The sequence below is a fragment of the Apaloderma vittatum genome, unplaced genomic scaffold, assembly GCF_000703405.1.
Source record: "Apaloderma vittatum isolate BGI_N311 unplaced genomic scaffold, ASM70340v1 scaffold12587, whole genome shotgun sequence".
NCBI classification, from domain to species: domain Eukaryota; kingdom Metazoa; phylum Chordata; class Aves; order Trogoniformes; family Trogonidae; genus Apaloderma; species Apaloderma vittatum.
In genome coordinates, this window is record NW_009727884.1 from 26,766 (window position 1) to 54,204 (window position 27,439).

Below are 27,439 nucleotides of genomic sequence, written 5' to 3' on the forward strand. Positions count from 1 at the left end.
GCTTTCTGTGACAGAAATCTTGATAACAAAATCCATAGGTTGGACTTTTTTTAGAACCACTGAGATTATTTTCTAAAAATACTCATAGAATTCATGGCTATAGCGATGTTGAACTGCATAAACTATATGTAGGTGCAGTAGAACGACCATTCCACTTTCATTCCAGACTGATCACATGGAACATCAGTGCACTGATGCTACAACTCTTATAAATTTCATAATGCTGCAATAGCAGTGGTTGACTTAACCTTAAAATAAACAGTATTTGTCATAGTTTATCTGGCTTCCTTCCATAAATATTCATATGTTTTCCTATAGTACTTCTCTTCCATAAAAATATCTAATAAATGTTTTCTGTGCATTAATACCTTTTACTAACCATTCATAAAACTCTGATCCTTTGTAACAATGCAAGAGGTTCCTGTTTCTGTAGAGGATCAAAGGACATCAATGATTACATATAAAACCAGCGCACACAGAAATCAGGGTGCCTAATTTCTTGTCACTTTAAGGAGTTCTTTATTCAACACAGTAATTATTAAGGAATTCAGCGGTTTCACAAATACTCTATTTATTAATTCTGATTCTATTTCAATTAAAAACTGCCAAGATTTAAATAAAAAAACCAATCAAATATTCTACTTGTAGGCAGCATCAGTATTAGTTTAGAGACCTTTTGTTTTTGTTTTTCCTTTTTTAAAAAGTAGAATTCTAAAATAAGAAATCAAAGAAAGCACTGTGGCAGAGTCACAAGGGAGAACTGCGTGAAAAATAAGGTTTCTCACTCCTCTTGTGGACTGTAATTTTAAAAGTCTTCATATAGTGTCATTCTTCTGTCAGTGCTGCAGGAAGAAGAACATCACCAGAAATGACTGTCAGCCTTTTTTTTGTTAGTTACAAGGCCACTCATACAGTGCAGTCTTCCTCTCTGCTGGGTTGAAATGTTGCCATAAAGGAAAGGCTGTGCTGTGACTGCTTGGCGTGCAAGGCACAACAAGGAATGGGGGGGGACAGTTTTTGTATCAGAAAATTGTAGTTTCATACTTGGTATTAATGCCTCTTTTGGCTTCTTGTCCAGGTTCAACAATCCACGGTAGATTCGCAAGAGTCTTTTGTTCAGACGGGTCTATCTGCTGTGAGACAAAAGCAAACATACAGACGGGTTACCATCTCCGTGCACAGCACTTCCAGCACCAGTTTTTTCTTTACACTAATAAAACACAAATGCAAATCCTGCACTGACAAAGTCCTACAGCAGCGAGTGTGGTGGTCTACACTCCCATGCACCCATGGTTGCTCCCTTTTTCCCATTTAGATCAGAGCTGTGCCCAGCCCTAAGCTCTAGGGCATCTCAGCTGGTTAAAGCCATGCCTGATCCCAAGAAGGCCTTTTGCTGCTGAGACAGGTGATGGTGTCAGGAAACGTTCTGCCTTAAAATTTTACGGAGGAAGATTTTATGGCAATGGATGAAAAAGTGTGCAGTCATACTTTTTTTTCCCCCTCTTCCTTCCATCCAATAATTAAGTACCACAGCATATGATTCTCACTTTATAGCAAGTATGATACGGTGTGCAGTCATTTCTCCCCAGTCACTCTGTGCCTGTATTCTCACTTGATTTAAAATACTTTTCATTATTTTTTTAAAAGCTGTGCCATAAAAGAGTATTTCTCTCTCATCTATGCACTTCAGGAGGGCACTTTAAAGACCATCAATATGCAGGCTCCAATGAGCTTCGATTCTTAGGAATTTGGGATTCCAAAGAAAATACTGAAAAGTTAAACTGGATCCCAGTTTTGGAACAGGAAGATCTGCCAAGGGTCAAAAAAAGGAAAGAATTAAGAAAAGAAGTTGCTTGGTCTGCCAAAATAATTGTAAATTGATCTGGATTTGTAATTTGATTAGGATATGTATGCAGTCATTGTGTACCAAAGAAGTTTGGTGAGGGTTTTATTTCTCAACAGGAGATCGGGCAAGTCCACACAATCACAGAGTTTTAGGGGTATGAACAGGTTGAAATCCTCAGCACTTAAAAAAGCACAATACATTGGATTTAGACTGAATCAATTAAAGCTCTGCAATTACTAGAAAACACATATGCACAACACGAGCCAGGAAACATCTTAAACTGGAGGAATGTGAAATGAGCAGTTGTTTGAAATGCCTGCCCGTGCTGCAGCAACACAGCTCTACCGAGTGATGAGGTGAGGTGGCACAGCTGAGACATGGGCTATTTCTGACTTGACAGGTACACTTATTGATACAGCTTCTTGTATATAACCTCTTAACTATATAGCTGATTTATTTATTTATTTGTTTGTTTGTTTATTTATCTATTTATCTATTTACTTATTTATTCAGTATGCTCAACTACCTTCTACTTACCACTGACTTCCGAATACTAACACGTGGTTTGGGAATAGGTTTGGAGGGTTTATTTTCAAAGCTTTCTGGGAGGGTTGAAGAATGGCCCCCTTTCCGTGCTTGTAGTGCAAGCTGATAGGCCACCTCAAATGCTTGTCCTAGTGTAAGGATGATTTCGTAAGCTAAATTCTGGAACAAAAGAGAAACAGTTAAAATTGGAGTGATGTTGAATTATCGTCAGATACATGAAGTGTGGAAGCACTGTCTACAGAAGTGATTTGTAACGTAAATAATTAAAATCATGCTGGTAATAACTTCCTTGGTCTCTGCAATATTTACATCTGTCATTTGATTTATCGCTGATTAAAAGCAATCTAAATGTAATTTATTGTACTGAAAGTAATTACTTCTAAAAGCCTTGAAGCTGTTGCCTCACTAAACACAAAAAGAGTGGGTGAGTGGGTGTCACCTCCTTTTTAGAACAAACACATTAGAAACCCCCGACATACGCCTTCCTAGCTCACCCCACATCTGTGGCTCTCACAATCCCACCCACCTTGCACTACAGCACCTATCTGACGTTTCAGCCTTGCCCTATTTCAGAACTCCTCTGCTGGCACGTCCTCCTCCAGCGCTGCTTCCCCAGGCGTGCGCCTCAGGGTGCTCCGTGCTCCTCCCAAACTGCGGAGCAAGAGGATGCAGCATTGGGGTGATGCTTCCAAAAGGACAAAAAGGAGACATCGGAAGGGCACGCTCTGCTTCCACGGGTGCAGGGCACCTCTGTATGCACAAAAAGTCAGTGGCTCCGCTTTGGATGCATGTTACAGGCGCAGCGGAAACCTTCTCCTGGTTTTGTTTTTCAGAAGTGAAAATGTTTGAGCTTAAACTGGCATGTCAGGATACTCTTGTAGGCAGGGACAAGGGTTAATATGTATGGTCTTAAGACTAAGACCACTTGGCTGGTATAGTTAGAATTTCTTAAGTTCTCTTTCCAAATGCGGAAGAAAACCTGTTGAAAGGTTTACAAAGCATGCATGAGGAGCCAGGAGGTTGGTATAAATATTATTTCAGTGTGGCTTCCCATCAGTGAAAAAGCAGCTGCCGAGTTCCAAATTTGACCCTAATCTAAACTGTGAGCAAATTTCTATGGTAATTTTTCTTCCCGTTTGTGGGTTTGTTTTGGTATATTTATTTCTAGGCTCCTACTACAGCCTATTTCTAGGCTACTAACTTTGCAATAGTGTTTTGAACTCCTGCAGAGTAAATGCAAGCGTGCAGGCTTGCCTCCTTATGTCCTATGGTCTCCTTAGAATAATTCATAAGTCTCTGATGTAATTCAGAAGTTAATTCAGAAGTTAATTCAGAAGTCCTTCATCAACCTCCGTAGGCAATAGCTGGAAGCAATCCTGCACTGCTTTGAAACTAGATGATCCCTTAAAATTCCCACAAGTTTTGTGATATAATTTTAAATGAGATTATCTCTTTAGCTAGTCAAGTCTAACTGTTGAGTTTGCGATAAGCCAGAAAGCAATGCCAGACACTGGGAAGCACATTATCTGCCCCTCAATCGTTAGGATGCATTTTAAAGGATAAACATTTTATTTCATGCCCTACAGTGTAATTTCCCTGTACTCACAAGGAAATTCCATCCTGCTGTTATCACACATGTATATTGAGATAGTACAGGCTAAATTCAGCATATTTAGCTCATTATAAGAACTTCTTATAAAGGTGCCAACTCTGGTTGTCGTTAGGTCAGACAGAAACAATTATACTCCTCCACTGGGATATGCTCTCAGCTGTTACGACTGCAGTCACAACACTGAGCTCGCCAAAGTTTCATAGCTTCCCAAATAAAAAATGTCTGCCTGTTTTGATAGCAGTAGTTTCCCCTTTAACTTGAGGCAAGTGGCCAGGAGTGAGAAACACTGGGGATGCAGTTTGCCAGTGGAATAACAAAGGAAAGACTAAAGAGACTATTATACAGTGCCCTGCCTTTTAGCAGAACGCTGGCTATGGAATTTAGACCAACACAAGTGTAATTGTTAAATACGTACAGAATAATATAATTTGAAACAGAGCGTGCCTATTAGTAGGAGAAGAATATTATTCTCAAGACATCTTAATCAGCTGTCGTGACAGTAAGATAGTGTATTATATGATCAAGGGATTGCCTCGAGTGGATATTATTATTTCTAAGGAATACATCAATGTAGTAATGGCCTGGAGTAAAAGCAGACTGTGATACTAGTGGGACTGAGAAAATGCGCCATCCAGTGCGACATACAAAATGGGCACTGGCCTGAAAAGCTCTGAGATAAGAGTGGAGATGTGCAGAGAGTTTACCATGCTGAGCCATAAATCTAGTCTGGGTCCTGCTTCTCATCAGAAGCCACTACAATTTGTTTTCTTTTGCAGTCTGTACAGTGAAAAAATAGGCCTGCCTGGAGCCTGAAAAGCCATGGGAAACATGTAGCTGTTTCTACAGTTAATAAATATGCGAAATAAAGCAAATAAAACATTCACCGTTCTGTTCACTATTCAATATGTAAGCTGAACTGTAACTTGGACATAAATCCCATGCATTGTGTACTGCAGTAGAGCCTTGATGAAGCAAAGTCTGCCAACAAAGGTAAGGAGGGCTTTAAAATTGTACTTTATAAAATTTAAAATAGCTAAAAAATATTTTTTAAAAAAAAGCTGAAGTAAGTTTAGTTTGAGAAATTTTTCATCTGTACTATTGGGAAAGGAATATGAGGATTAAAGTTGGTGTAGACTCTTGCAGCAGCTATACGAGACAGGTAAGAGCAGTATTCCCTTGGGGATTGGGGGTGGAAAAATCAAACCCCAAAATCCGTCATGGAAATTCTTCTGATGGAGTGAGGACACTACCTGAATTTTTTTTACATGTGGCATAAAAGGAAGAAAAGAGGTTTGCCTCCCTAAAAGACAGTGAGCACAAAAGTTGTATATCCCTGGTCACTGCAGAAGACACTGACCCTTAGAGCACCCCAGCAAGCTCCTTAGAAAGGAGGCAAAACTTTTAGGACCGTGGTGCTGCTGAAGCTCCTACAAGCCCATCATTTACTCAGCACGTGAAGGAAAGTGAGTAAGCAGATGCCTTTAAACAACAAATTCTGTGCAATAAGAAATTGAGGTCAATTGCCTTGTTTGCCACATAATGTTACAATTCAATGCCTCAGTACAAGTCTGAGTCAGGAAGCTTCAGCTGCTTCAACTCAGCCAACCTATTACAGGGGTTAATCTTTTTCTTACATTTTAACTGCTTGACCTTTTACCGTGTAAGATGCGGGAAGCGCCGCTTCTTTGTATTTTCATGCTTCTATAAAGCTATGTTGTGGGCTTCAGGAATATGTTAAGAAAGAGAGTAAGATTTCTGTCTCTTGAGCTACAAAATCTTGAAAAATCACTTGCAAAGGATATTTTGGAAAAAAAATAACATTTTGCCTTTTTGGGAAAGCACTTTTGATGAGCATTTTATGGATTTTGGCTTTTAGGTCCTGATTTTTTTCCTTCTTTGAGATCACTGTCAAATCTGTTCTTTTTTGAAGGCTGAATTTACTGAAGAGGCTTTCTTTGGAGTCTCACAGATGATTAATGTGAGCTACCCATCACATCGGATGTGTGGGAATGTCAATTAGGACGTGCTGCGTTCGAGATACTGAACTTAAAATTGCAGTTGGCAAAATTGAGCAGAACAGAGTATATGGAATCTTTACTTGAAAAAATCTGAGAAAATCCTAACACAGTTGAAAATATCCATCCTCTGGGATAAAAGCAGTTGCCTACTGTTTAGTCATACCTGAGTCTTCGAGGCCAAATGTTGATGATTTCTACTAGAAAAGCCTGACCAGAAGGGAAAGTTACTTAATATTAATGGGAGTTTTGAGAGATGCAGAGCTGACGTACATACACATTTACACTGCTAAGTGTACATATGCTTCACCCTTCCAGATCACAGATCTTTTACTTTTGGGTGGATCTGGAAAGGGCATTTGTCTGTGCTTTCCAATGCATCAGCCTTTGTTTCCAGCAGCTGTGGACTCCTGTGCTGCATGAGGCTTTCATGATCAGACACTCCTGAAACTCAAATTCTTGAGTCTTTCTCATTATGGACTTAAAGCAATCACGGATGGCAAACTCTTCTGAACCCACCCCTCTCTTTTAATATGGCACGTAAAAATATGGTGTATGCAATGTGAGAGATGGAAACAGACCTTCAAAGTGGGTCTTCCATATTGTTGCAGAAGTCATTGACATAGATGAGAGATTAATTTGCTCATGAGCTGAAAGCATCTTGTACCTAAATGAGATCCATCTCAGGAAGTTTGCCAGAAGCATCTAAAATGGTTTTACACATTCCATTTAACGTGCCCCAGAGAGGGAACTGTCTGGACACGCTGTCTTTGAGTACTGCGAAGGAAGTAAGTTTTCTGCTCTGGAGACATGTGGATGCCACACTGATTGTACCTGGGTGATCCTATGAACAGAGAAAAATTTTATAAAGTCCCCTAATTCCCTGGAAGACGGCAAGGAACAGAACATCGGAGACCTGAAGGCATGCTTTTTCTCCTCTGCTAGGCAGGTATACAAGCGGTTTCAAATTCTTACCCAGCTTAAATCTGTGCAACAGAGGACAAAAGAATACAGAAAAGAAGAAAAAGGTTTCTGTGCTCTGCAGAGCATCAGCCTAATCCTTGGCATGAGCAAGAGCAGAAATCATTCTAATTTATCCCAGTTGTCTTCTATTCATAGGTGCCATGAAGGAATATCTGATGGAAAATACTTTGATTCCTCTTATACGAACCAGAACTTGGTATAGGAACGGTTATCATAGTTTGTTTTTCCAGAGAGAATCCTTTGGTGGTAGTTTTAGGGCTGCTTTATAAGTGAATGAGAGTGAAGCGGATTTCAAACATTGAGCAATAAATCTTCTTCTTCCTCCAAACCTTGTCCCCTTCAATATTCTTTAATCAAGTCTGAAGTTTTTGCAGTTTTGATTACAAAATTTAACTTGGAGTAGACAAGTTACATGTACAATCACTCCTAAATAGTAAGTATCAGCAATGATGGTAGTTGACTACACTAAAATGTTTTCCTTCTTGCCCACATTTCCTGAGGAACTGAAGGACCTAAGAGAGTGATTTTTTTTCATGCCATTGCAATATATTGTATTATCGTAATATATATGATTTCAGATGTATCTTTTCTATATTTTATTGTGGATTTCTACCATTTAAATGTTATTCTTCTAATCGTGATTGGACTTCTATCCATTGACAAATGGGTAGGATTATTTCTATTACAAAACTGGAAGATGAGGCTAACATAAGTGTTAGGCTTTAACCAGAAAATTTAATTTACTCTATGCTTGCGTTCTGAATAGCTGTTTTTTACAGAGCTTGTTCTTGCATCAAAAATGTTAGATCCTGAGAAATAAAACAACACAAAAAAGAGAATATTTGAGTAGGTAACACCCCACTGAGGATTATGTTGCAGCAAAAAACTAAGTTAAGACAGTTAGACATTAAAGTTTCTGTATTGCTTAAAATAGCCATTTAAAGTGCTTGGGGTATTAAAATACTCCTCCTAAGGTATGAGAAACGAGCAAAACATTGTAATTATTCCTGGATCACAATTCTTTCCTTGCCAAACATGGAGAAAGTGAATTTCATCTGCTATACCTGGGTCTATGTTTGTGCTTGATTATTAAAGCTATAAATGAAACTGCGGTACTTTGAAACCATTAAGAAGTATTCAAATGGATCAGAAGAAATAATAACCTCATTCAATCAGTCTAATTTCAGTTGATTCACTTATCACCAAAATCTATATAATGTAACATCTTGTTGACCATGGTCTTTCTATTTTTAACACAATTTGAATTTCCTTCTACTCCCTGTGGACATTAACATGCCAGCACACAATTTAAACAACAAAAACACTGAACTAAAGTGCTAAAATTCCTTCTAACTTACCATCCTGTATATCTTGTTATTTAACCTCTCCTATTTGCTATTGCTCTTCAATGTTGACTATTTCTCAGTCTCAAATAAAATATCTCCGTTCAGATATCTCTATTTTTTTGGTTCAACTTATTTATAGTCATGTAAGCATGTTTCAAGAATTCATACACATTATACTACATTAAAATACTTTTTCTTGAATAATTTTAAAGTTTTTATAGCATCTTAAATTTCTCTTGTGCTTAATTAAAAGGGCAAGTACTCCTGAAATTTTTGACAATAAGCCCTCCTAGTCCTAAAAATTAGAGCCACTACTTATTTCACCGGATTTAGCTGAAACCACATGACTGATTAACTGATGTGCGTTCATGATTTCTTGAAACACTTGTAGGCTGTGCATCAGCATCTGAGAAGCATAAATATAAGAACTTATTCATTTTCCATCAAAATAACAGTTGTAAGGACTTCTGATGAAATAACTTTTTTGAGATTTTTTAGGCAAGAAGACTTGAACAAGGAAGTAAGAGTAAAGCATTACGTTGCTATTTTCAAAATAAAAGCCATCTTTTTGAAACAGGAAAGGTTCTGCTAAAATAAAATTTCCCAAAATGCCATACCTGCATTACTTGTTAAGCTAAAACTCCCACTGATATGACAGAGAGCAGAACAGAAGGACCATCTGATGATGATGATAATATGTTGATGGTTACAAGGGGTAACCTCTTACGCAGGAACACAGAAAGGACAATGCAGAGATCTCTGTTACTACAGATGTTTCAAATCTTTCAGATTCAGTGTGGCAGCCAAATATTCCTAGGACCTCTTGAGACAGCTAATTAGCTACCTGTGTGGTCTCTGTCAGATCTGTGTTTTAGTTCTCTGGTTAAAGCAAGCACAAAACTTTTCATACGCTCTCTATACACCTGCAGAGGAAACTTCAGTTTTCCAGTTTATAGTGTCAAAAAGTCTAAACAAAGTTTAGAGAGATGTTTGATTTACTGGGACCGATCCAGCTTAATACTGAAATAATAAAAGTCATGGAACAGCAGGGTAAGAAATCACTTAGGGTGGTAACATCTGACTATGTGGTACAAAGAGCAGCCCACCTCTGCTTCACACAGGTGGGACGTGTCCAGGCTCAAAGGGGCCCCAGAAGGAAGTGTCCAACCCCTTTCACCTCTTGTTGGCTGCCATGAGATGGACCCAGGATGGTAAAAGCTGAAAGGCTGGATGACCCCAAATCATCCCTGACAGCACAGGCAGTGTGACGCCATCAAAAAAAGCAGGACCCTCTGCAAACTTAGTTTTGGCTAGTTCCTCAACCCACCTCTTAGCAGGATTGAGCATCGTATATAATGTATGTTGACCCTGTTCTGTTTATCTGGTGTGCTCTGAGATTTCAGAATGGGTGGCTGAACCTCCTGGTTACAAATTTCTTGGAAAGTTATAGCTTAGGTTAGAAGAATCACGTGTCAAGATTTGTATGAAAAGCTACTTGCCAAGTTTACAGTCAACAGATGAGATTACAGAAGTGAGTTATTTCACATGGGAAATGAGATAATATCAAAGAAAAATCTCTGCTCTTTTCCAGAAATGTCCTTTTCCCTATCCCGTAGTAGATTAGTCTTTTCATGTGGTAAATGAATGATACCTTCCATTAATCACCATATACCCTCAAAATGGTTTAATAGAATTAGAGAACTATTACTATTACAAAAAACTATTAAATGAAGTATCTTCTACAAACTGACCACATCAAATGCAGTGAATACATGGCAGTAGTGGTGATTAGTCTTCAAGTCTTTAGTGATGTACGCAAATGTAGAAAGGTCTTCAGGGTCTTGTGCAGCACAGGAAATGTTACGGATTTCATGTTCAGCAATAATATTCTGTTTAAAAAAAAATATTTTTCAATCAATTTAGGAATTAAATGTACAAGAGCCATAAAACATGTGTTTTAAGATTTGCATTTATGCCTATCTGCTGTACTGAACTGTTTCCAAATTTTCATATTGAGAAGAGATTTTTAACACATGCCACATGTGATCTTATATAGGTCATTGGAATTTTGACTCTCTCCAATGATATCTAAAACTGCCAATAATCTGGTAGGAAACAATTACATTCTAGAGCCTTCCCTATGAGTCTGCTTGAGTTTTGTACAGTTTATTCAGTAGCCTATGACAAAGAGACATCTTTCCTGGCATACAGCTGTAAATACAGTTTCAAAGCACTAGACGAGCATCTTACAGCGCTGCTAGTTTTCTGTATAATGATCACTACACGACACTGTTTCCATCTACTGACAGAAAGGATCTGGTGAACCCAACAGGCTCAATACCCAGGTTTTAGCAAGTGTTGTTTGACAAATTTCAGCTATACCTTTTCAAGAGGAAAACTATCAACTTCACTTATAATTTAAACCCTGAGCTCTTGAAAGGCTTCTGCTTAGTAAAAAGGTAACTACAGGAGGCAACTTCTCTCCACTTACTGAAAACAGCATCCTGTAAGAGAGATGTAGAAAAATTAAACCATTCATGCACCGAGCAACACTACTTGCAACAGCCAATGTAAGCTACAGCGTCTACTGAGATAAGAGGTGGGGCATGTCTGTCTGATGAAATAATAAAAAAAAAAAAAAGCTGTCTTAAAGCTTTGGAGAAAATTATGAATATTCACTGCATAAATTGCTGATATGTAATTACTGTGTCGAGGCCAAAGGAACCATGAAGCCAGAGAAGAAGATACTGCAGAGTGGCTTATGATTAGGCCTTGCTTCAGCAACACACGCATTTCAAATGACTGATTTAAAGAGAAGAATGATTCACTGAACATGAATTTACTTAACGGTTAGTTTATACACTTTTCTGAGCTGTGGCCCTGCTGGCTGCAGTCTGGCTTTTCCACAAAACCCCAAAGCAAAGAAGTCTGCTACAGCACGGCATCGCTACTTCATCACGGAACACATGACATCTGTAGTGTTTGCTGCTACCTCAGCAGCAAAGTTAAAACAATCCCTGAGTGGCTCTGTTTTTCTCTCACTCCCCCCTTTTCTCTCCCATCTCCTTTCTCCCCCCCTCCCCCTTTTTTTTTTAAAGAATGGGAAATGTATGCAACTAAGTCACTTAAGATGCTTTGCCATATCCTCTTTCATTTGCTAAGTGGCAACCTCCCCCCTTGCATGTAGATGCCAAGTTTTCAAAAAGACATATTAATATATCTAATTGAAGAAATCATAGCATAGGAAAAATCTTAATAGAAAGCATTCCAAATTTCAAATTATGGGAAAACCAAGATAAGGAAACTGTTACTGAAGAAGTGAAATAATCCTCTTAACTCTTAAATTGTTGCAACCTACTTGATTATTTCTGTTTAATGCATTATTCATAACAATGACAAAACCACTGCTTATGTTTCAATATATGCCAATTTGTAACGACATGTATAATCTCTGCTTAACAATCATTGGCTTTTTATGTTACTTTAAGCATTTTACGTTCTTTGTTCTCAAACTGATAACTTTTACCCTCAGTAAGGATGTTGATGAGAATTACAATTTTACCAAAACCAGGGATTTAGATATCCATAGATATCTACGCTGTTGTTGCTGTTGTATTGGAAACATTGTAGTTTAGAAAGCAAAAAGAATTAAAGCTTGAAAGGGCTTAAAATCATGTGAAGTACTTGTGCCAAATCATGAGCCACAAAGTAATTACCTGAAGTTATGCAGCGTTTGTGAACAGAGCTCTGCCTTGCTGGAACTTTTCCTAGGTGACCTGTGGTTGACATGGGGCTTTGCGCTGTAGTCAAAACCCATGGAGGTTATTTTAACGTTTTAACTTTAAACCAAGTGAAGTTTGCAAGCATACCCATATCAAGTTTGTTTCGCTGAAAATCAAGCATACCTAAACTAAATCTTCTGCGTGAAAATTAGCACTGAAATTGTGCTTTTTCCCTAACTTCTATGGGGTACCTATCCTCTGTGATCTCCTTTGAAAACCAAACACATTTTCAGTGCATGGGTCTGTTTTTTCCTAGGGTCACTACTCCAGCAGACTCAGAGTCTTATTCTGGAGAAATTACAAGGCTACAAACCAGCTCGCTGTTCTGGGTGCACTCCTCAGGCATTGACTGACACTGTACAGCCGTCGCTCTAAAAACTGTCACTCGGTTTGGCAAGAGAAACCTCCGGCGCTTCGCAAAAAAGCAGGGAAGCTGCAAGTCAGTTCTGGCTCTGCCAAGGAAATACCTCGGAGAGATCAGCATTTTCCTCGGCAGCCTCCCTTCTGCTTGCCTCCCTCCTGTCAGCCAATCCTCCTCCTGGCAGAAATCACCCAGAAGTTAGGGCTGAGCTGTGACCCACGAGAAAATTCTGCAAGTTTGTGCTTTCTCCTAAGCAGCAATTCCTTTCTGGCCTCACTTGCAAAGAAATGGTGTCATGTCAAAGTGGTGTCATGCCAAGCTTCAAGGCGCCACTGAAATAGCTGTCGTGGAATGAGGTCAGGGCCCCTTTGTCACCTGAAGCTTTGCCTGCTACGACTTGGAATACAAATTCTTAGCTTGGTGGCATAAAGGAAAAGGATGAACAGCCATGAGAGCTGAGTTTACAAGCACATAACTGCTCGCTAGTTTTGTTATTAAAAAAAGTATGCATTCATTGCTAAGTGGTGCCCAGCGCTGTCAACTATAAGCTCATATGGAAGCGGTACAAATCTCACCTTAGCGCTAATCTGTTTTGGGTCTTGAAGGAATTGGGTACAGCACACTGTGGACAAGGATGATAACAATGCTCCTGGGAGAGTTGCAGGCTATTACCTGGTTTTTACAGAAGGGAAAGGCAGTGCAGATTTTGAACTGGAGAGAAAGCAATCTACCACTTGAGAACAAACACAGGACCGTGGCATCATTTACTTCCATCAAACACATCTATCGCACTACTAGGCACGAGATTTCAGTGGGACTGGTACAGAGCCACCTAAGGCATTTTGCCAAACTTCTTTCCAGTTCCCATGTTATGTAAGATTATATGCACTGTAAGAAGAGATACAGAAGTTCCTTTTGTCCTCCTGATTTTTTTGTGTAAACCCACGAACATTGCAGTTACATCCTTTACACTACAGAGGAGAATTAAGAGCTGAAAACAGCCTTATCCAAGTTAGAGTTAATAACATTACAACATCCTGATTTACACCCTGTACATCAGAGAACAAAAAGGAAATGAGGGTTGTAGAAGCTTAGTTCTGAATCAATGGGAGAAAAAGGAGCTGACAGGAATCCCTGGCCTCTCTGCTCTGGCAAACAGGCCAGACTTGACATAACAGTAACTTCACCTATGTTTTTCTTTCATGCCATCTTCTAAGCCTAGACATGTTTTCCAAAGTCTAGCACAAGTTCACAAATCTGCTTTCATTCCTTCACTTAGAACCCAGTTCTAGTTAAACACTTCTAAAAACCAACTGATTTGGCAAGTTTGACAGATACTGGGGTAGATGGATCGTGCAGTCTGAATGTTCAGCAACACAAAGCAGTTATATATATTATTAACCTGGTCAGGTAGCTGGGTTGTCAGATTTATTTTTTATATTGCTTAGTGAGTTTTAGTCACATAACAGAAAAGATAATCTCTTTTTTATTCATATGCAAGGATCAGTATGGATTGCATTTTCTTGTCATTTTAGACATCCGAAGAAGAGAAATTCATGCATTACTTTACTCCTGCTTACAGAGCATGTACATTTTACTTTGGCTAAGCAATAACCCATTGCTCCATCCATCACTGAGTTCTCTGATCTCTCAATTTATGCTTTTGTTTGTGTTTTTTCTTTCTGTAAAGATGTTGGATGCATTTTAAAAAGTAAGAAACAAATCACAGGGGCACTACCACACAGGAAGATGAAAAAAGTATGGAATAACAACTGTTAAGAAGTTGCTGCAGTTCAGGAAATCAAATGGCCAGTATCAGGAAAACAGCTCTCAGAGAGGCTCTGACATTTGAAAAAAACATTGAACGCTCATGTCTCTTTTTCTAACAATGACTGGCCCTGGATAAAACTTTGCATCTTTATTATTCATTGAGGTTTTTTTTCTTGGCCAAAATTATGCAAATGGATAAATATATATATATTCTGCATATTTAAGGAACTATATAGGGAAGACTACAGTAAAGGATTCCACAAAGGCTGCCTGCTGAATGTCTTGTGATAAGCTTGCCCTTTAACGGTAGAAGGTTGGACACAATGTTCTTCAGATGAGCCATTAAAGCTGCTTCACTCATGCTCCAGACTGAGTTTCTGGAGAATGAGATTACATCCATTTAGGAGGGCAGAGAAGAAAGAGCGTGCAATTCTGTCCCCTCTCTGTCCTAGTGCTCTTACAGAGCCAACCTCATAGGTATTCCTATTTGTGAGCAATAAAAACTAATATTCAACAGTTGCACGTACCTTATTTGTTGCATCAATAAATTTGACTCCCTTGTAAGAGACAGACAGGACAATGGTTGGTACTTTCTTCATTTGTTCTGTAGACTTCTGAAATCAAAATGAAGATGCCAATAAGAGTTGTGCTGCGTTGCGAGAACAGTGCTTTTCTTCTGGCAAAATACGTAAGGTAAACAAAAGGTACACAAAACTGGGAGGAGTTGTTGACACACCAGAAGGCTGTGCAGCCATTCAGAGAGACCTAGACAGGCTAGAGGTCTGGGCGGGGAGAAATCTTATGAAGTTCAACAAGGGCAAGTGTAGAGTTTTGCACTTGGGAAGGAATAACCCCATGTGCCAGTACAGGTTGGGGACTGACCTGCTGGAGACAAGTGTAGGGGAAAGGGACCTGGGGTTTCTAGTGAACAGCAGGATGACCATGAGCCAGCACTGTGCCCTCATGGCCAAGAAGGCCAATGACATCCTGGGGTGTATTAGAAGGTGAGTAGCTAGTAGGTCGAGAGACATCCTCCTGCCCCTCTACTCTGCCCTGGTGACGCCACATCTGGAATATTGTGTCCAGTTCTGGGCCCCTCAGCTCAAGAGAGACAGGGAACTGCTTGAGAGAGTCCAGCACAGAGCCACCAAGGTGGTGAAGGGAGCGGAACATCTCCCTTATGAGGAAAGGCTGAAGGAGCTGGGTCTCTTTAGCTTGGAGAAGAGGAGGCTGAGGGGTGACCTCATTAGTGTTTATAAATATGTCAAGGAGGAGTGTCGAGAGGACAGAGCCAGGCTCTTCTCAGTGATGTCCAATGACAGGACAAGGGGCAATGGGTACAAGCTGGAACATAGGAGGTTCCATAAAAACATTAGAAAAAACTTTTTCACTGTGAGGGTGACGGAGCACTGGAACAGGCTGCCCAGGGAGGTTGTGGAGTGTCCTTCTATGGAGACATTCAAAACCCACCTGGATGTGTTCTTGTGCAATCTACTGTAGGTGATCCTGCTCTGGCAGGGGGGGTGGACTAGATGATCTTTTGAGGTCTCTTCCAACCCCTAACATTCTGTGATTCTGTGAAATATTTGACTTTTTCTTGAGCTGACTATGCTCTCAGCTTTCGAAATAGCTGTCTTATAGCTAAAACTAAAAAGCTTTACAGTTTGTTGTGAGGATGGTGAAATTTCTCCTTTTTCCTAGTACAGTGGGAAGAGAATGAAATAAGTTTGCCAGACTTAAAAAGACCAGTCATATAATCAGGGCTTTCTCAAAACATGCATATTTAAGACATCTATTGGATATGCCCCCTTCACTTCTGCCTCCTCTCCCCTCCTCCTGCCCTTCTCAGCTGTAAAAAACAACAGCGTGGCACTTCTCGCAGTACTGCTTCTTTGCTGCTATCAGTTGTTATTCAGAAATATTTCTCCCCCTTGCCTTCTCGCAGTTGTATCTGTGACTTGAGGTATCCCTGCAGCCCTCTAGCCCTGCCAGTCAATCTGTCAGTCCAATCTTGTATCTTGTCACGTCTGACCGTCTGCACTTCCTCAAGTGCAGCTGCTACGCGAAGCTGCTTTACACATGAATTAACACGAAGGCTTATCTTGCATTCCCTCGGTGCCAGGTTCTCTTACCTACAGTTCACGTCTCCCTGTAAGGCTATTTTTATGATTATGCTAGTCTACTCCTGCGCGTCTTCAACATGATGCACGCAGCAAAGATGTTGCCTGATGAACATATTGGGCAAATATTTGGGATAGATTTATGTTCTCTGCAGAAAAACCTGTTGATTACAGATGAAATTTACTAAAACGATCCCAAAACCAACCAACCAAAAAATGAAATACGGCATAATAGTTTAGAGCTGATTTGAATTCTTTTAAGGTGGAAGGCAATAACAAACCAGACTATTCTACACAAAACTACTGTAGATAAATAAAATAGGTAAAGTTCAGAGAATCACTCATGAGAGTATCCACAAACAATCACAAAGATCGATCAAACATCTTCTTGAGAAAGAAGTAAGAAAAGAAAGAGTAAGTTCAGTTACAACTAAATTTGAAGAAACATCAGCACACAGAATGAGAGTGTAAACCCAAGGAAAAGTCTAGAATTGGCACCTAGGAAAATCACTAGACCAGCTGAACAAAAGTAGCAGCAGTGGTTCTGTACTTTTCAAGAAAAATAAAGCAGCACCAATATAAGCTTGAAAAACTGACTGTATCTGAAAAAAATATGTCTGAAAAATAGGTGATACTAACACTAAAGAGCAATACAAACAAAAAAGAAAAGACCTGTCATCAAATCTCATTATCAGATCTCATTCCTTCCAGAATCAAAAGATAGTCCATTTTTACCAGCATAAAATTCAAAGCTACAGATCCAGCTGCATTCTGCAATTAGTGTCTGTGCCATGAAGGTTAAAACCTCTAAAGTTTCAAGGAGAACCCCATCCATCCTTGTATTAGAGAGGACTGTTTCATCTCCTGGTATCAAATGACAAGAGTCTCAGGATGACAATCAGGTGTCAATTTATCCTGGAGAAAGCTCCTTTCACCCACAAGACTAGGAACTTTTACAAAACAGAAGCTTAAATGGTAAAACATCCTGAAAAATCTAACAAAACCTGAAGGAAGACACCAATCTGATTTGCCTGTCTCTGAACTGAGTGGAGAAAGGAAGGGTATCCCTGCCAAAAGCTGAGCAAGTACATACATCTGTGTGTGTGTCTCTACAATGGATCTCAAATGAGCCTTGTCATAAAATTCGATTTCAATGCATAGAAAGCATGACAGTGACTGTACGGAAGCTGCAGTACATACATCTATCAGGATAACAAGCAATATACCCCGCATATGCTCATAACCAGACAAAATATTCACAAATATCACAACATCACTTTAATCATCTGGCAACCCTGCAATCATCCAACTTTTGTCCTGTCTTTCTATTCTGACAGTTATGCTCAGGAGCTCTTTGTCTCCCATTTTGATTATTGTAATTATCTCCTTCCTCGCCTCCTTAGCAGCAAAATTCCTCTTCTCCTCCAACACACTATACAAACACAGCTACAAAGTTCATTTATATTTGCTTTTTGGTCTAATTTGCACTATCTTCGATTTGCCATACAGGTGAAGCTTTCTGTTGGCACGGCGATGTTGTACTAACCATCTGCAAGTCCTCTTTCATCTAGACCAGTAGTTTGTAATTTAATCATCTTCCTTATCTGCTCCACATTCACCTGGGTTTGTCTAGAGCAGAGCTGATCTTTAGTATTTAATCGAGGTCATGAACTGCCAGAAGACTGTATGAGTGAAACAGCTCATCAAGATACTATTAAATTATAGCTGGCAAACTAGGAAATGAATCAGAGACTGATGGACATTTTTAATTTATTAAGCCAAACTGTCTCAGCTGGTAACGGAGCAGGGGATGTTCCTTATCGGCTTGCAAATCATACAAACTCTAGGGCTTGTGCAAAGGTGGTCTGGAAGACTACAGTCCAGTGTAGAAATACGATTTTGGCACACAATCCTGCACTTGCACCCCAAGTGCAACAAACTGTTGGGCAGTGGAATAACATTCTTCCCTACTGTGACAGTGCTATCATGAAAAATACACAACTCTACTCCCCCTGCCCGACTCCCAGTGATACAGTAACTGAAGTTCACCATATAACTACTATTTCCAAGCTGTTTCCAGACTTCACCAGTTTGTCCTAGTGAGCTCATAATAGTTGCCTGTTGTACCTTTCTTCTTAATGGAGCAGGTGGCTGCCAGGATGTGTAACCTGAGTTTTCGGAGATATTATATGAATACCATTCACTCAGGCACTGTGGGCGGTTTGGCTCTTAATTCTAGGATGCTGAGATGAAGTCCCACAGCTTTCATGGTCAGACATTTCACCTCTGTGCAGGCCAAGTGGGCATCTTTGCCTACACCTGTGACCAGAATCTGAGAAGAGGGTGGGACACAGGAGTCAGTGTCTCCTTTCTCTGGGCTTTTCAGGTTCTAGCCACTCTATCAACTGCAAGATGACAAAATATTCTTGTCCATCTGGTGCCTCTATGGGAAGCACATGGACTCAAGCCAAAGTTATAGGAGCCGCAGCTGAAGGCTGGCATTGCATGTCATGTGCATGCTGACATATGGTCTAATGCTCCAAGGCATGTTCATATCATAGTAGCAGGATTAGAGTTTATCTCATGTAGAAGCAATCACAGTGACAGGACCCTGTCTCTGGGCAAGTGCTCACTAGCCTGGAACTGGTCGTAGTCCCTATGAACTCCATCGTTTGTGACCGTAACTTTGGCTCTTTGTTTTAACACACTTCTTCAGGAGAATCATCTGGACGAACAGCAAGTGTACTCTAGGCTTGCTGCCACTGCCTGCCTCTGATCCGCAGGTCAGCTACATAAGGACAGATGTGCGTGCCCTGTCTCCTCAGGTGCACTGCTCCCGCAGGGAGGAATCTTAATTCTGCACCTTCTGCAGTACCAGAGAGTCTGAGCTTTTGTCCCTCTTCTGAAACACTTCCCACCAGACAGGTAAACGACTCTGTGGAAGGAGGCCACGTGTAACTCAACAACCATAAAGTGCATTTGACTGCAGACACAGGAACATGGAAGAAAGCATCACCGTCCTAAATCTAACATGACATATGTTCAGCTCTCCCAGATCCCCCACAAGACATAAAGCCTATTTTTCTTCAGAATAAAGAATATCAAGTATAGCAGCCTGGCCCATACTTTGATGCAGCTGTTGTGATGAAGCTGCTTCATCCCCTCAGCACCCAGAATGGATCCCCAGCACCCAGAATGGAGATCTGTCCACTAAAAGGAGGTGGAAGACAACTTCTGCACAATTGCATAGTTATTACAGTGCTTGCTTTTAAAATAAAAGTCTGGATTTAAGACCCTTCTGGATTTGCATCTGAACCCACTGCTGCCATCAGGCAGGACAGTGCCAAACTCCTGAACAGCCTTGGCCAGGGCTGCTCCCAATTCCTCTCTTTGAAACTGGTCATAAAGGGATGCAAGAGCTGTGGTGCCAGAGAGAGCAGTGCAAGGTTGCTTCTGATCTTGTTTATGAATTTTCTTCAGTTTCACTGAAAACACACACCATACTCAAAAGCAGACTCTAAACAGATTTATGTAGCATAGTACTACAAATTGTCTTAAGTGAGCAAAGTATTTCCACCAGCATTTTGATTTTGAGTTAAAGGCTGTGCAGAACTGTTAGACGTTTATTTAGAATAAAAACTAAAACTCGACTAATTTGAGATCCACCCAGACAGTGTGCCTAACAAATCAAGGTAATTAACAACAGCATGCGAGGCAGAGGATTTTGTTCTACAGATAAAGTGATATCAACCAGCTGTTTATTTTTGAAAAGCAAATACATGCAAATACAAAATCTATAACCCTTTCAAGACAGGACTGTACTGCAATACCTTGTTCTATGCAGAACCAAGAGCACTAATACAGCAAAGAATAGTCCTGCAGTGTACGAAATGTGGTATCTCTGTGCACACACACACGTACCCCCCACAAAGCAGCTGAATAAGAAATTCAGGAGCATGCGCAGAATGGTGTCTGAGTAAAATACTCACACATCCACTTGATATCCTGTAGCACATGGTGTAATCCAGCCCACTAGCAAAATGCTTTCATCCCATCTATTTATTTCCCCCTGAGAGGAAACAGGACATGCTGGTACTTCTACTTTGCCACGTTGACCACTTTCATGTACTTATATATACATTTACAACTGGATTACTCCGCCTTCATACAGTGGCCAAAATGAAACCAATGTTCATTTTTAGGTTTTCGTGCATATGTAATTATACTCACTCTTGCAAATACACAGTAAAAAGACATTATTCGACTATGCCAAGTCACTAACAATTCCACACATAAATTTTGAGTACAAGTTTATTAGTCTCTAAAATCTCAAGATTCCATCTTGACTTTTACCTTTGCAAATGTGAATCTGCTAATTTTGTCCTATACTGTTTTTCAGTAGCTACCTGAAGACTGTAGCTGGCACTTTTATTCCATTATGCACTGGTATCCACTTCACTATAAGAACCTGAACATTTTCCCATACTGGTAGCAATCATTAATTCCAAATGGCATCAGACTGCATATTTCAAAATCTATATTGGTACCATCTACTATCATACCCTTAAGTCTGTTACTTATTTAAGGCTTATGAAGCCTTGTTAAACAGTTCCTTTTGAGTGAATCACTTTGACAATATCACGCATGAGATGAAATCAAAGTAAAAAGTGAACGTTCATATTGAACTAGTTAGGTTTGAAGCCAATTTTGAAACTACAATCTGCCCTGTAACAAGTATTTATTGACTTCTCTCAGTATAAAAGGCTCAAAAATGCATCATTGACATAATACCTCTTGGAATAAGACAGCATCTGTAATCCCTGTGGTACACGACTGTTTACTTCTCTACAATTAGTAGATGCCTCCAAGCTACATCATTAATGTGAACATTGCACTGAGGATGCACCTGCAACTCATCAACTTGAAAATGAGAAGTTTTTTGCTTTTACAATATCTGTATATCTGCTGCTGAAGGGGCAGCACAGCACTCCTGCACCCTGGAGTCCTCTCAGCCACAGGGTTCAAGGACATACATTCCTCTGAAGAACACGGGGTGGCATGATGTGGATGTGCATAAGGACTGAACATCTTTAAGACCTCCCACCACACCTTTTTTTCCTTTTGAGTAATATCCATGCACCTGTTCCACTACAGTCTCTCCCATAGCAGTGGCCACACAAGACAGTCAGAGCTACAAAGTCCCAAGAGAATAGAGACTGAAAAATCTAAATTCTCAACTACAGTATTTGAGTATTTGACATTGCAGTTGCCCGCCTAGTTTCACTAGGAGGCCAACAGAGGACACTTTTGCTTTTGGGGGAGAAACAAACTGGAGACGGAAAAGTAGAAAGGGATTAGCAGAAAAAAGGGGACTGGCATCTATATCCAGGTCCTCCTCCCTTATGTAAGAAGAAATGACGATGGAATGTGCCAGACCCTGCCTATTTTCAGTGAGTCAACTCTGCTTCATCTTCCTCTCCAGAGATAAGGGAAGCGGGTTTTGTAACAATTCCAACTTTGACATTTTGGTCTTAAATCAGCAAGATATTTAAACACCTGCTTTGTGAACAGAATTATGCTGCTCATTCCCCAGAACTTTGACTTGAAATGTAAGAACCTCTTTCCTAACAAGAAAACCTTTAAAGATACATAATATTCAGGAAAGTGGCAGGATTCATGAACAAAATCTAAATTCCCTACTGCTGCAGTAAATATCTGATTGGTACAGACTGCACAGTTTGGTGTATGCAACACTGGTGATTTAACATGACTGCAAGGGAAGAGCCTACCTTGCTGCTGTGCTCATGCCAGCAGGTATAAAACCATCCCTTTCTGTTCTGGTCAAGGAATTCAGATGTGTAAACGTCAGACAGAGTCTACTTTAGAGAACAAGTCTCTCACTAGGTCCAATTAAACCTTATTCCTTTTCTTTATTTTGATGTAAACACGTTTTACTCTCGCTTCGTGTTCCAATGGTGTTTTGAAGTGAAGGCAGTAATCTAAAAACACCACTTGTAATATTTCTTATGCCACGCTGAGAAAGATGAAAACTCTTAAGTTCTTGAAGCCATCTCTCCAATATAATTAATAAACCTATTCTGGCCAGGACAGCAAGATTTAATCTCCACCTAGCAAAGGTCAGTCCACAGCAGGTGGGGAATGGAGATAAGGAGACAGTGCTGCCTACTGCCGAGGGAGTTTGTGAGAGAAAATAGCTGGAAACAAGTAAGGAATCATAAAATATAAATCCGTCCTTGGAGTGCAAAAATATGAATGGAAAAAAAAAGTATAATCCCTCTAATAGGCACAGTTCTTGCCAAATATCTGCAATTTTGGATGGCTGCAAAAGTCTGCAATTTGGGTGGGAACAAAAAGCATGGATAACCTTGATGCCCATGCTGAGCTCAATCTATCCCATCTGCATGATTTTCACCAAACAAATCCATCATCCTCCCTGCCAGAGCACGCTGCTGCACCATGCTCAGAAGCACAGTGGATAGCCAAGATGAGTTATTAAGATAGAGGCTTCCAGGTTTGGGGTTTTTTTTTGTTTGTTTGGTTGCTTTTTTCCCACATTATGGAAAATTTAGGATCTCTCTTCACTCTTAGGCTGGAAGAGGAGGCTGCTGTAAGCCCCTCTGCAGAGACGCAAGGGATATCCACATGACATGTCCCCTGAGAACCAAAACCATAAACTGCAATAACTGAAAGTGCAGGAAGCATCTACAGCTAACAATGAGGGATCTGCAGTCAGCAAACACGTCAGTTTTGTTGTTTCTCTGGATCTATGAATAAGGAAGATCGAGACACTTTTTTTTCCACTGATAGGCTGCTTTCTTCCCTGTGCATCTGCCAACTGGAAGGCATCCAGTGAATATCAAGACTTTTTTGAGCAGCATTAAGTTAAAGAGGGAGAAGCCAAAGCCACATCAACAGAAAAACTAGGTACTGAATTTTTGTACATTCTCCTTAAAAAATCCCAGTATGAAACTGATTCCAGAAAGATTAAGAAATTGCAGGGAAAGACCTCAACATGATACAAGACTATATATTTGATGTACTACCCCCCCACCAGCACGTTTCAGATTGCAACGTGCTATAGATTTGAAATATATGAATGGAAAAAACAAAAAAACCAAACTGAAATAAACAACTGTTGCTCTATTATATTAGTACAACCCTACAAATCTTACTGACTCTAAAGACACTGGACAAGTGAATAGAATTCAGTAATGAGAAGCAATCAAATAAAATATCTAGCTTTTCACTTATTTAAGTGAAATGACCCCTTCAGTACATTCAAAGCAAAACGTAACTATAAAAGAAGACACACTTTCAATGACAACCCAGTAGTACTTAAATACCATAATGAACATCATAGTCAAATTTCAAGATGACTTAGAACAGCCTGGACTCCCAAGTCATAGACACCAACTTTCAGAACACAACCAGAGGGAGAAAGTTGTGGAAGAACGTAAGCGTTTCTCACCAGGAAACTTATGCTAAATTAATAATCTGCTCCCATTAAGTCAAAGTTTTTTGCTTCTAACTTGAATAGAAATGTGATTAAAAGGACTACATAGAAAGAATAGATGAAATCCTGATTAAAACTTGTTTTACTCAAACCTCTTTGCAGTAAAAAAACCCTTCAAACCAGAAAATAAACGTTCTCACAGTACACTGTCTTCAAAAGAGAATATGAAAAATAAATTTATAGAAACCCCATCACTGTATTATGTAAGTGCTCTGGATGGCACTATAGACTATGAATGCAACTCCATTAATTTTATAAAAAATTTAAATTTGTTTTAAACCACTTATTTTTTTCAGGTATAAAATCTAAATCTGCTGAATTTATTACTTTAAAAAAAAATCTTAAAATGGCTATCAGTTATTTAGACTGACTTTTTTGATGTTAAACTTCCTAGATCAGTCAAATAACTTACTCAAGTTGTCATATGCTACCATGGTGTCAAATTCTGCCCTAAAATCTGTACAGGCATATGTCTAAAAAATTGAACCGCTAAGACTGAGAGTCTGAAACCTGGATTGGAAGATAGTATGCTCGCAGCCTCAATTAATTGCCCAGAATATGTGTATGTGACTGTAGATCCCTCTGTGTCAAGTTGTTTTTATTTTTTTTTTGAGGGGTATAAGTCCAGGTAAGGAATGATTAGCATGTAATTAGCTGAAAAGCCACAGGTATTCAGGCAATCTAGTATGTGTGAATTATTGCCAGCCCTTAGCTAAAATAGCTTGTACAGAAGCCTGTGTGCTGCAGATACGTAACCAACAGGAAAGGGCTGTTTGATTGCATGAATTTTACACGCCTTCCAGTTCCTAACTGATCTGAACGCTACGTCTGGTGCTCAGGGCATCTTGCATAAAAGAGGATCCATAGAAAAAAAAGCATTTTGCTCATTTATCTACATAGTTTTACACATTTGGTAGTTTACCAAACAATTATATTCTTCATTAATTAATCATGCCAGACCATGGTATATTCACCATGTCTATAAGCAGGTGCATTTTTATTACCTCTACAGTCGGGAATAAACCCTGTAGCTGGCCTGTGGCCTGTTTTGAGTTTCCAGTAGCAGTATGCTTCTTGGAGATAGACTGAGCCTCATCGTGATTTTCTACAAAGCGGTATCAGGCCAAAAAACCACAGGAAAACACATTCTTACCAGTCTGAAGGAAACCTAGCTTTTCTTCCACCATTAGGTGAAACTGAATTAGATCCCTTTTCATCCTTCAATCAACATGCATGCAAGTAACTCAAAATTAATGGGAATATTCATGTGAGTAAAAGCATCCACAGGACTATGTGACTGTACGATTAGACCATATGTGAAAAAAAATGGCTTTGGTAACATGATAGTATATTTACCTGTATATATTTTCACACAGTAAATTCAATCTAGACTGTCATATATGAGCTATAAATTTTATAATAAATTTTATAAAAGCAATGTGATATGAGCACATTTGAAGTGTGTGGACGGTACTTTTAAACATACCTGAAGATTCAAGAAAAAACATAATGTGTACATTTGGGTTTTTCTTAGATATAATAGCCAAAATAAAAATCTGCCTTTAAATTTTGGTATTAGTTGAAACTAAGACAAAAGGCAGAATAGACTTCCTACTGAATACCAATGGAAATGCACAGGCAACAGAAAACAAATGAGTAACAGAATATTACAAAAGCAAAAAGAACATAGTACAAGAAATCACAAGTTGATATCATTTAATACAATGATGACAGAGAAAGGAGTAGGTTTACTAACTTACCCTCATCTTTGCACATGCATCTTGTGTCGACTCCGTGCCTCTTAACTCTTTTACCAGCATAGAACCTAAATACTAAAACAAAAATCCATTAAACTCAATTTAACAAAAATTCCAGAACAGATAAACATCTGCAGAAACACACTTAAAATGCCTAAAAATCCCATAGTGGTAGCAGTCAGCTTAATATATTGCTTTAGAGCTGTTGTTGGATTTTTTTTTTTGCTATGCAGTTCTCTGATAAATCATTTAAACCAGTGTGTTAATCAACCTAGGAAACAGGAATGCACAGCAACAAGCGTATTGAATCAGATGCAGCCCTTTGAAACGACATCTGAACATCTAGCTTACCACCTTAGTCACTCAAACAACAAGCAAATTCTACAGATTCCATCTTAAAAAAGCTATTTGATTAAAAAATGGAGAATCTGCTTTTTTTTTAGCTGCCATCTGTCAAACTCACGTTGCTATCTGTGCAACCATGTGGACGTGAAGGCTAGTGGTGATGTTAACCTCCGTGTACTCAATCTGCAACTGATTTATGTGTGAATATTAGAGCCCAATGTCAGCAGAGAAAATAAATCCAGATTGAAAACTACTTTAAACCATTGTTTCTTCCTAAGAAAAGGCTGACCCTAAACTGTTACCTTGAAGCCTTTACTGATCTGAAAGAGGGCTGGGTAGAGGAAGCAGCGGGGTGCTGGTGCTGGGTCCCGGCTCAATTACCTGAAAGTCACTGTGCTCTCAGAGAAGTCTGCTCATCACCAAGGGTACCCAAGGCAGCGAGTGCCTCACTAGCACATGCCTACCTTCCTCTTCCTCACTACATCACTCGCTGATGTGCAGTTTGAGCCCTCCCACATCTTGACAGCAGGCTCTGCTGCTCTGGATTTGTTTCTCTGGGGTCTGAGTACCTCTCTACACCACGCTGGAATGGCGCTGCTCCTCCAGGGATGGAGCTGGCTGCATCGTCCCTGTCAGTCTCACCTAGCAATGAGCAGTCTTGGGGCTGTGCCAGAGCCATGCTCTGTGTCTGTCCTGTAGATGCTCCAGGTGTGTACACTTGTGGATGCACGTGTGTTCATACAGCTCTGTACAAAAAGGATGCTTCTGTATTTCTATATGGTGTCACATGCAAGTCTGGCTTAACTGTGGAAAGAGGACCACCCTTCACTTTCTCCTCCCCAGACACAGAGGTGTCTCTCTCCACATTCTAACTGCAGCACAACACCGTGGCTTTTCTTAAGTCTTCAGTCTTAAGTGAGCAACACGGGAGCTAAGAAAAATCATGCCACTGGTGAGAACAGGGTAGGAGAGCTGCAGGAGAAGAGAAAGGGCCATGGGCAGGAGTCTCTTTCCAGAGGATGCTCAGCCCACCACCACTGCCTGACCCCTTTCATTCTACTACACTGACTCCCTTTGGAAACAGCCTACATTGACTGAACCAGATAGTGAATGAGCTTAATTTTAAACAAGAACCTATCAAAAATAACCTCAGTTACAGCTGAATGCAAGCTGGAACTGCACAGAAAGTGTACTGGTTCAGCTCTCTGGTCTCTTGACCTAAACTGAGATGTTTTCTCTAAAGCCTTCAATTCACACTGTGAACTGCAGGCATCTCTGACCTGCAAGAAAATGCATAAATATTTCAATGCAGACAGTAGCCAACATGGCAATTAGTGAGAAACACTTTAGAGAGGCATTATAAATGGAAGGGTGAGCAACACCAACACTACAAGCAAAAAGAACGAATGAAGGGCATTCCT

General features: G+C 39.8%; 1 protein-coding gene across 1 annotated transcript in view; it reads right to left on the bottom strand.

Moving 5' to 3' along the window:
- Positions 1-7: 7 nt before the first annotated feature.
- Positions 8-27,439, bottom strand: part of LOC104277280 (ankyrin repeat and sterile alpha motif domain-containing protein 1B-like) — a 51,640-nt gene continuing 24,208 nt past the window's right edge. The window contains exons 5-9 of the mRNA XM_009873867.1: positions 25,677-25,748; positions 14,790-14,876; positions 10,101-10,238; positions 2,384-2,551; positions 8-1,133 (exon numbers count right to left, since the gene is read on the bottom strand). Coding sequence (XP_009872169.1) covers positions 1,023-1,133; positions 2,384-2,551; positions 10,101-10,238; positions 14,790-14,876; positions 25,677-25,748 — 576 coding nt within the window. The 3' untranslated portion in view covers positions 8-1,022. The remainder of the gene's footprint in view (positions 1,134-2,383; positions 2,552-10,100; positions 10,239-14,789; positions 14,877-25,676; positions 25,749-27,439) is intronic.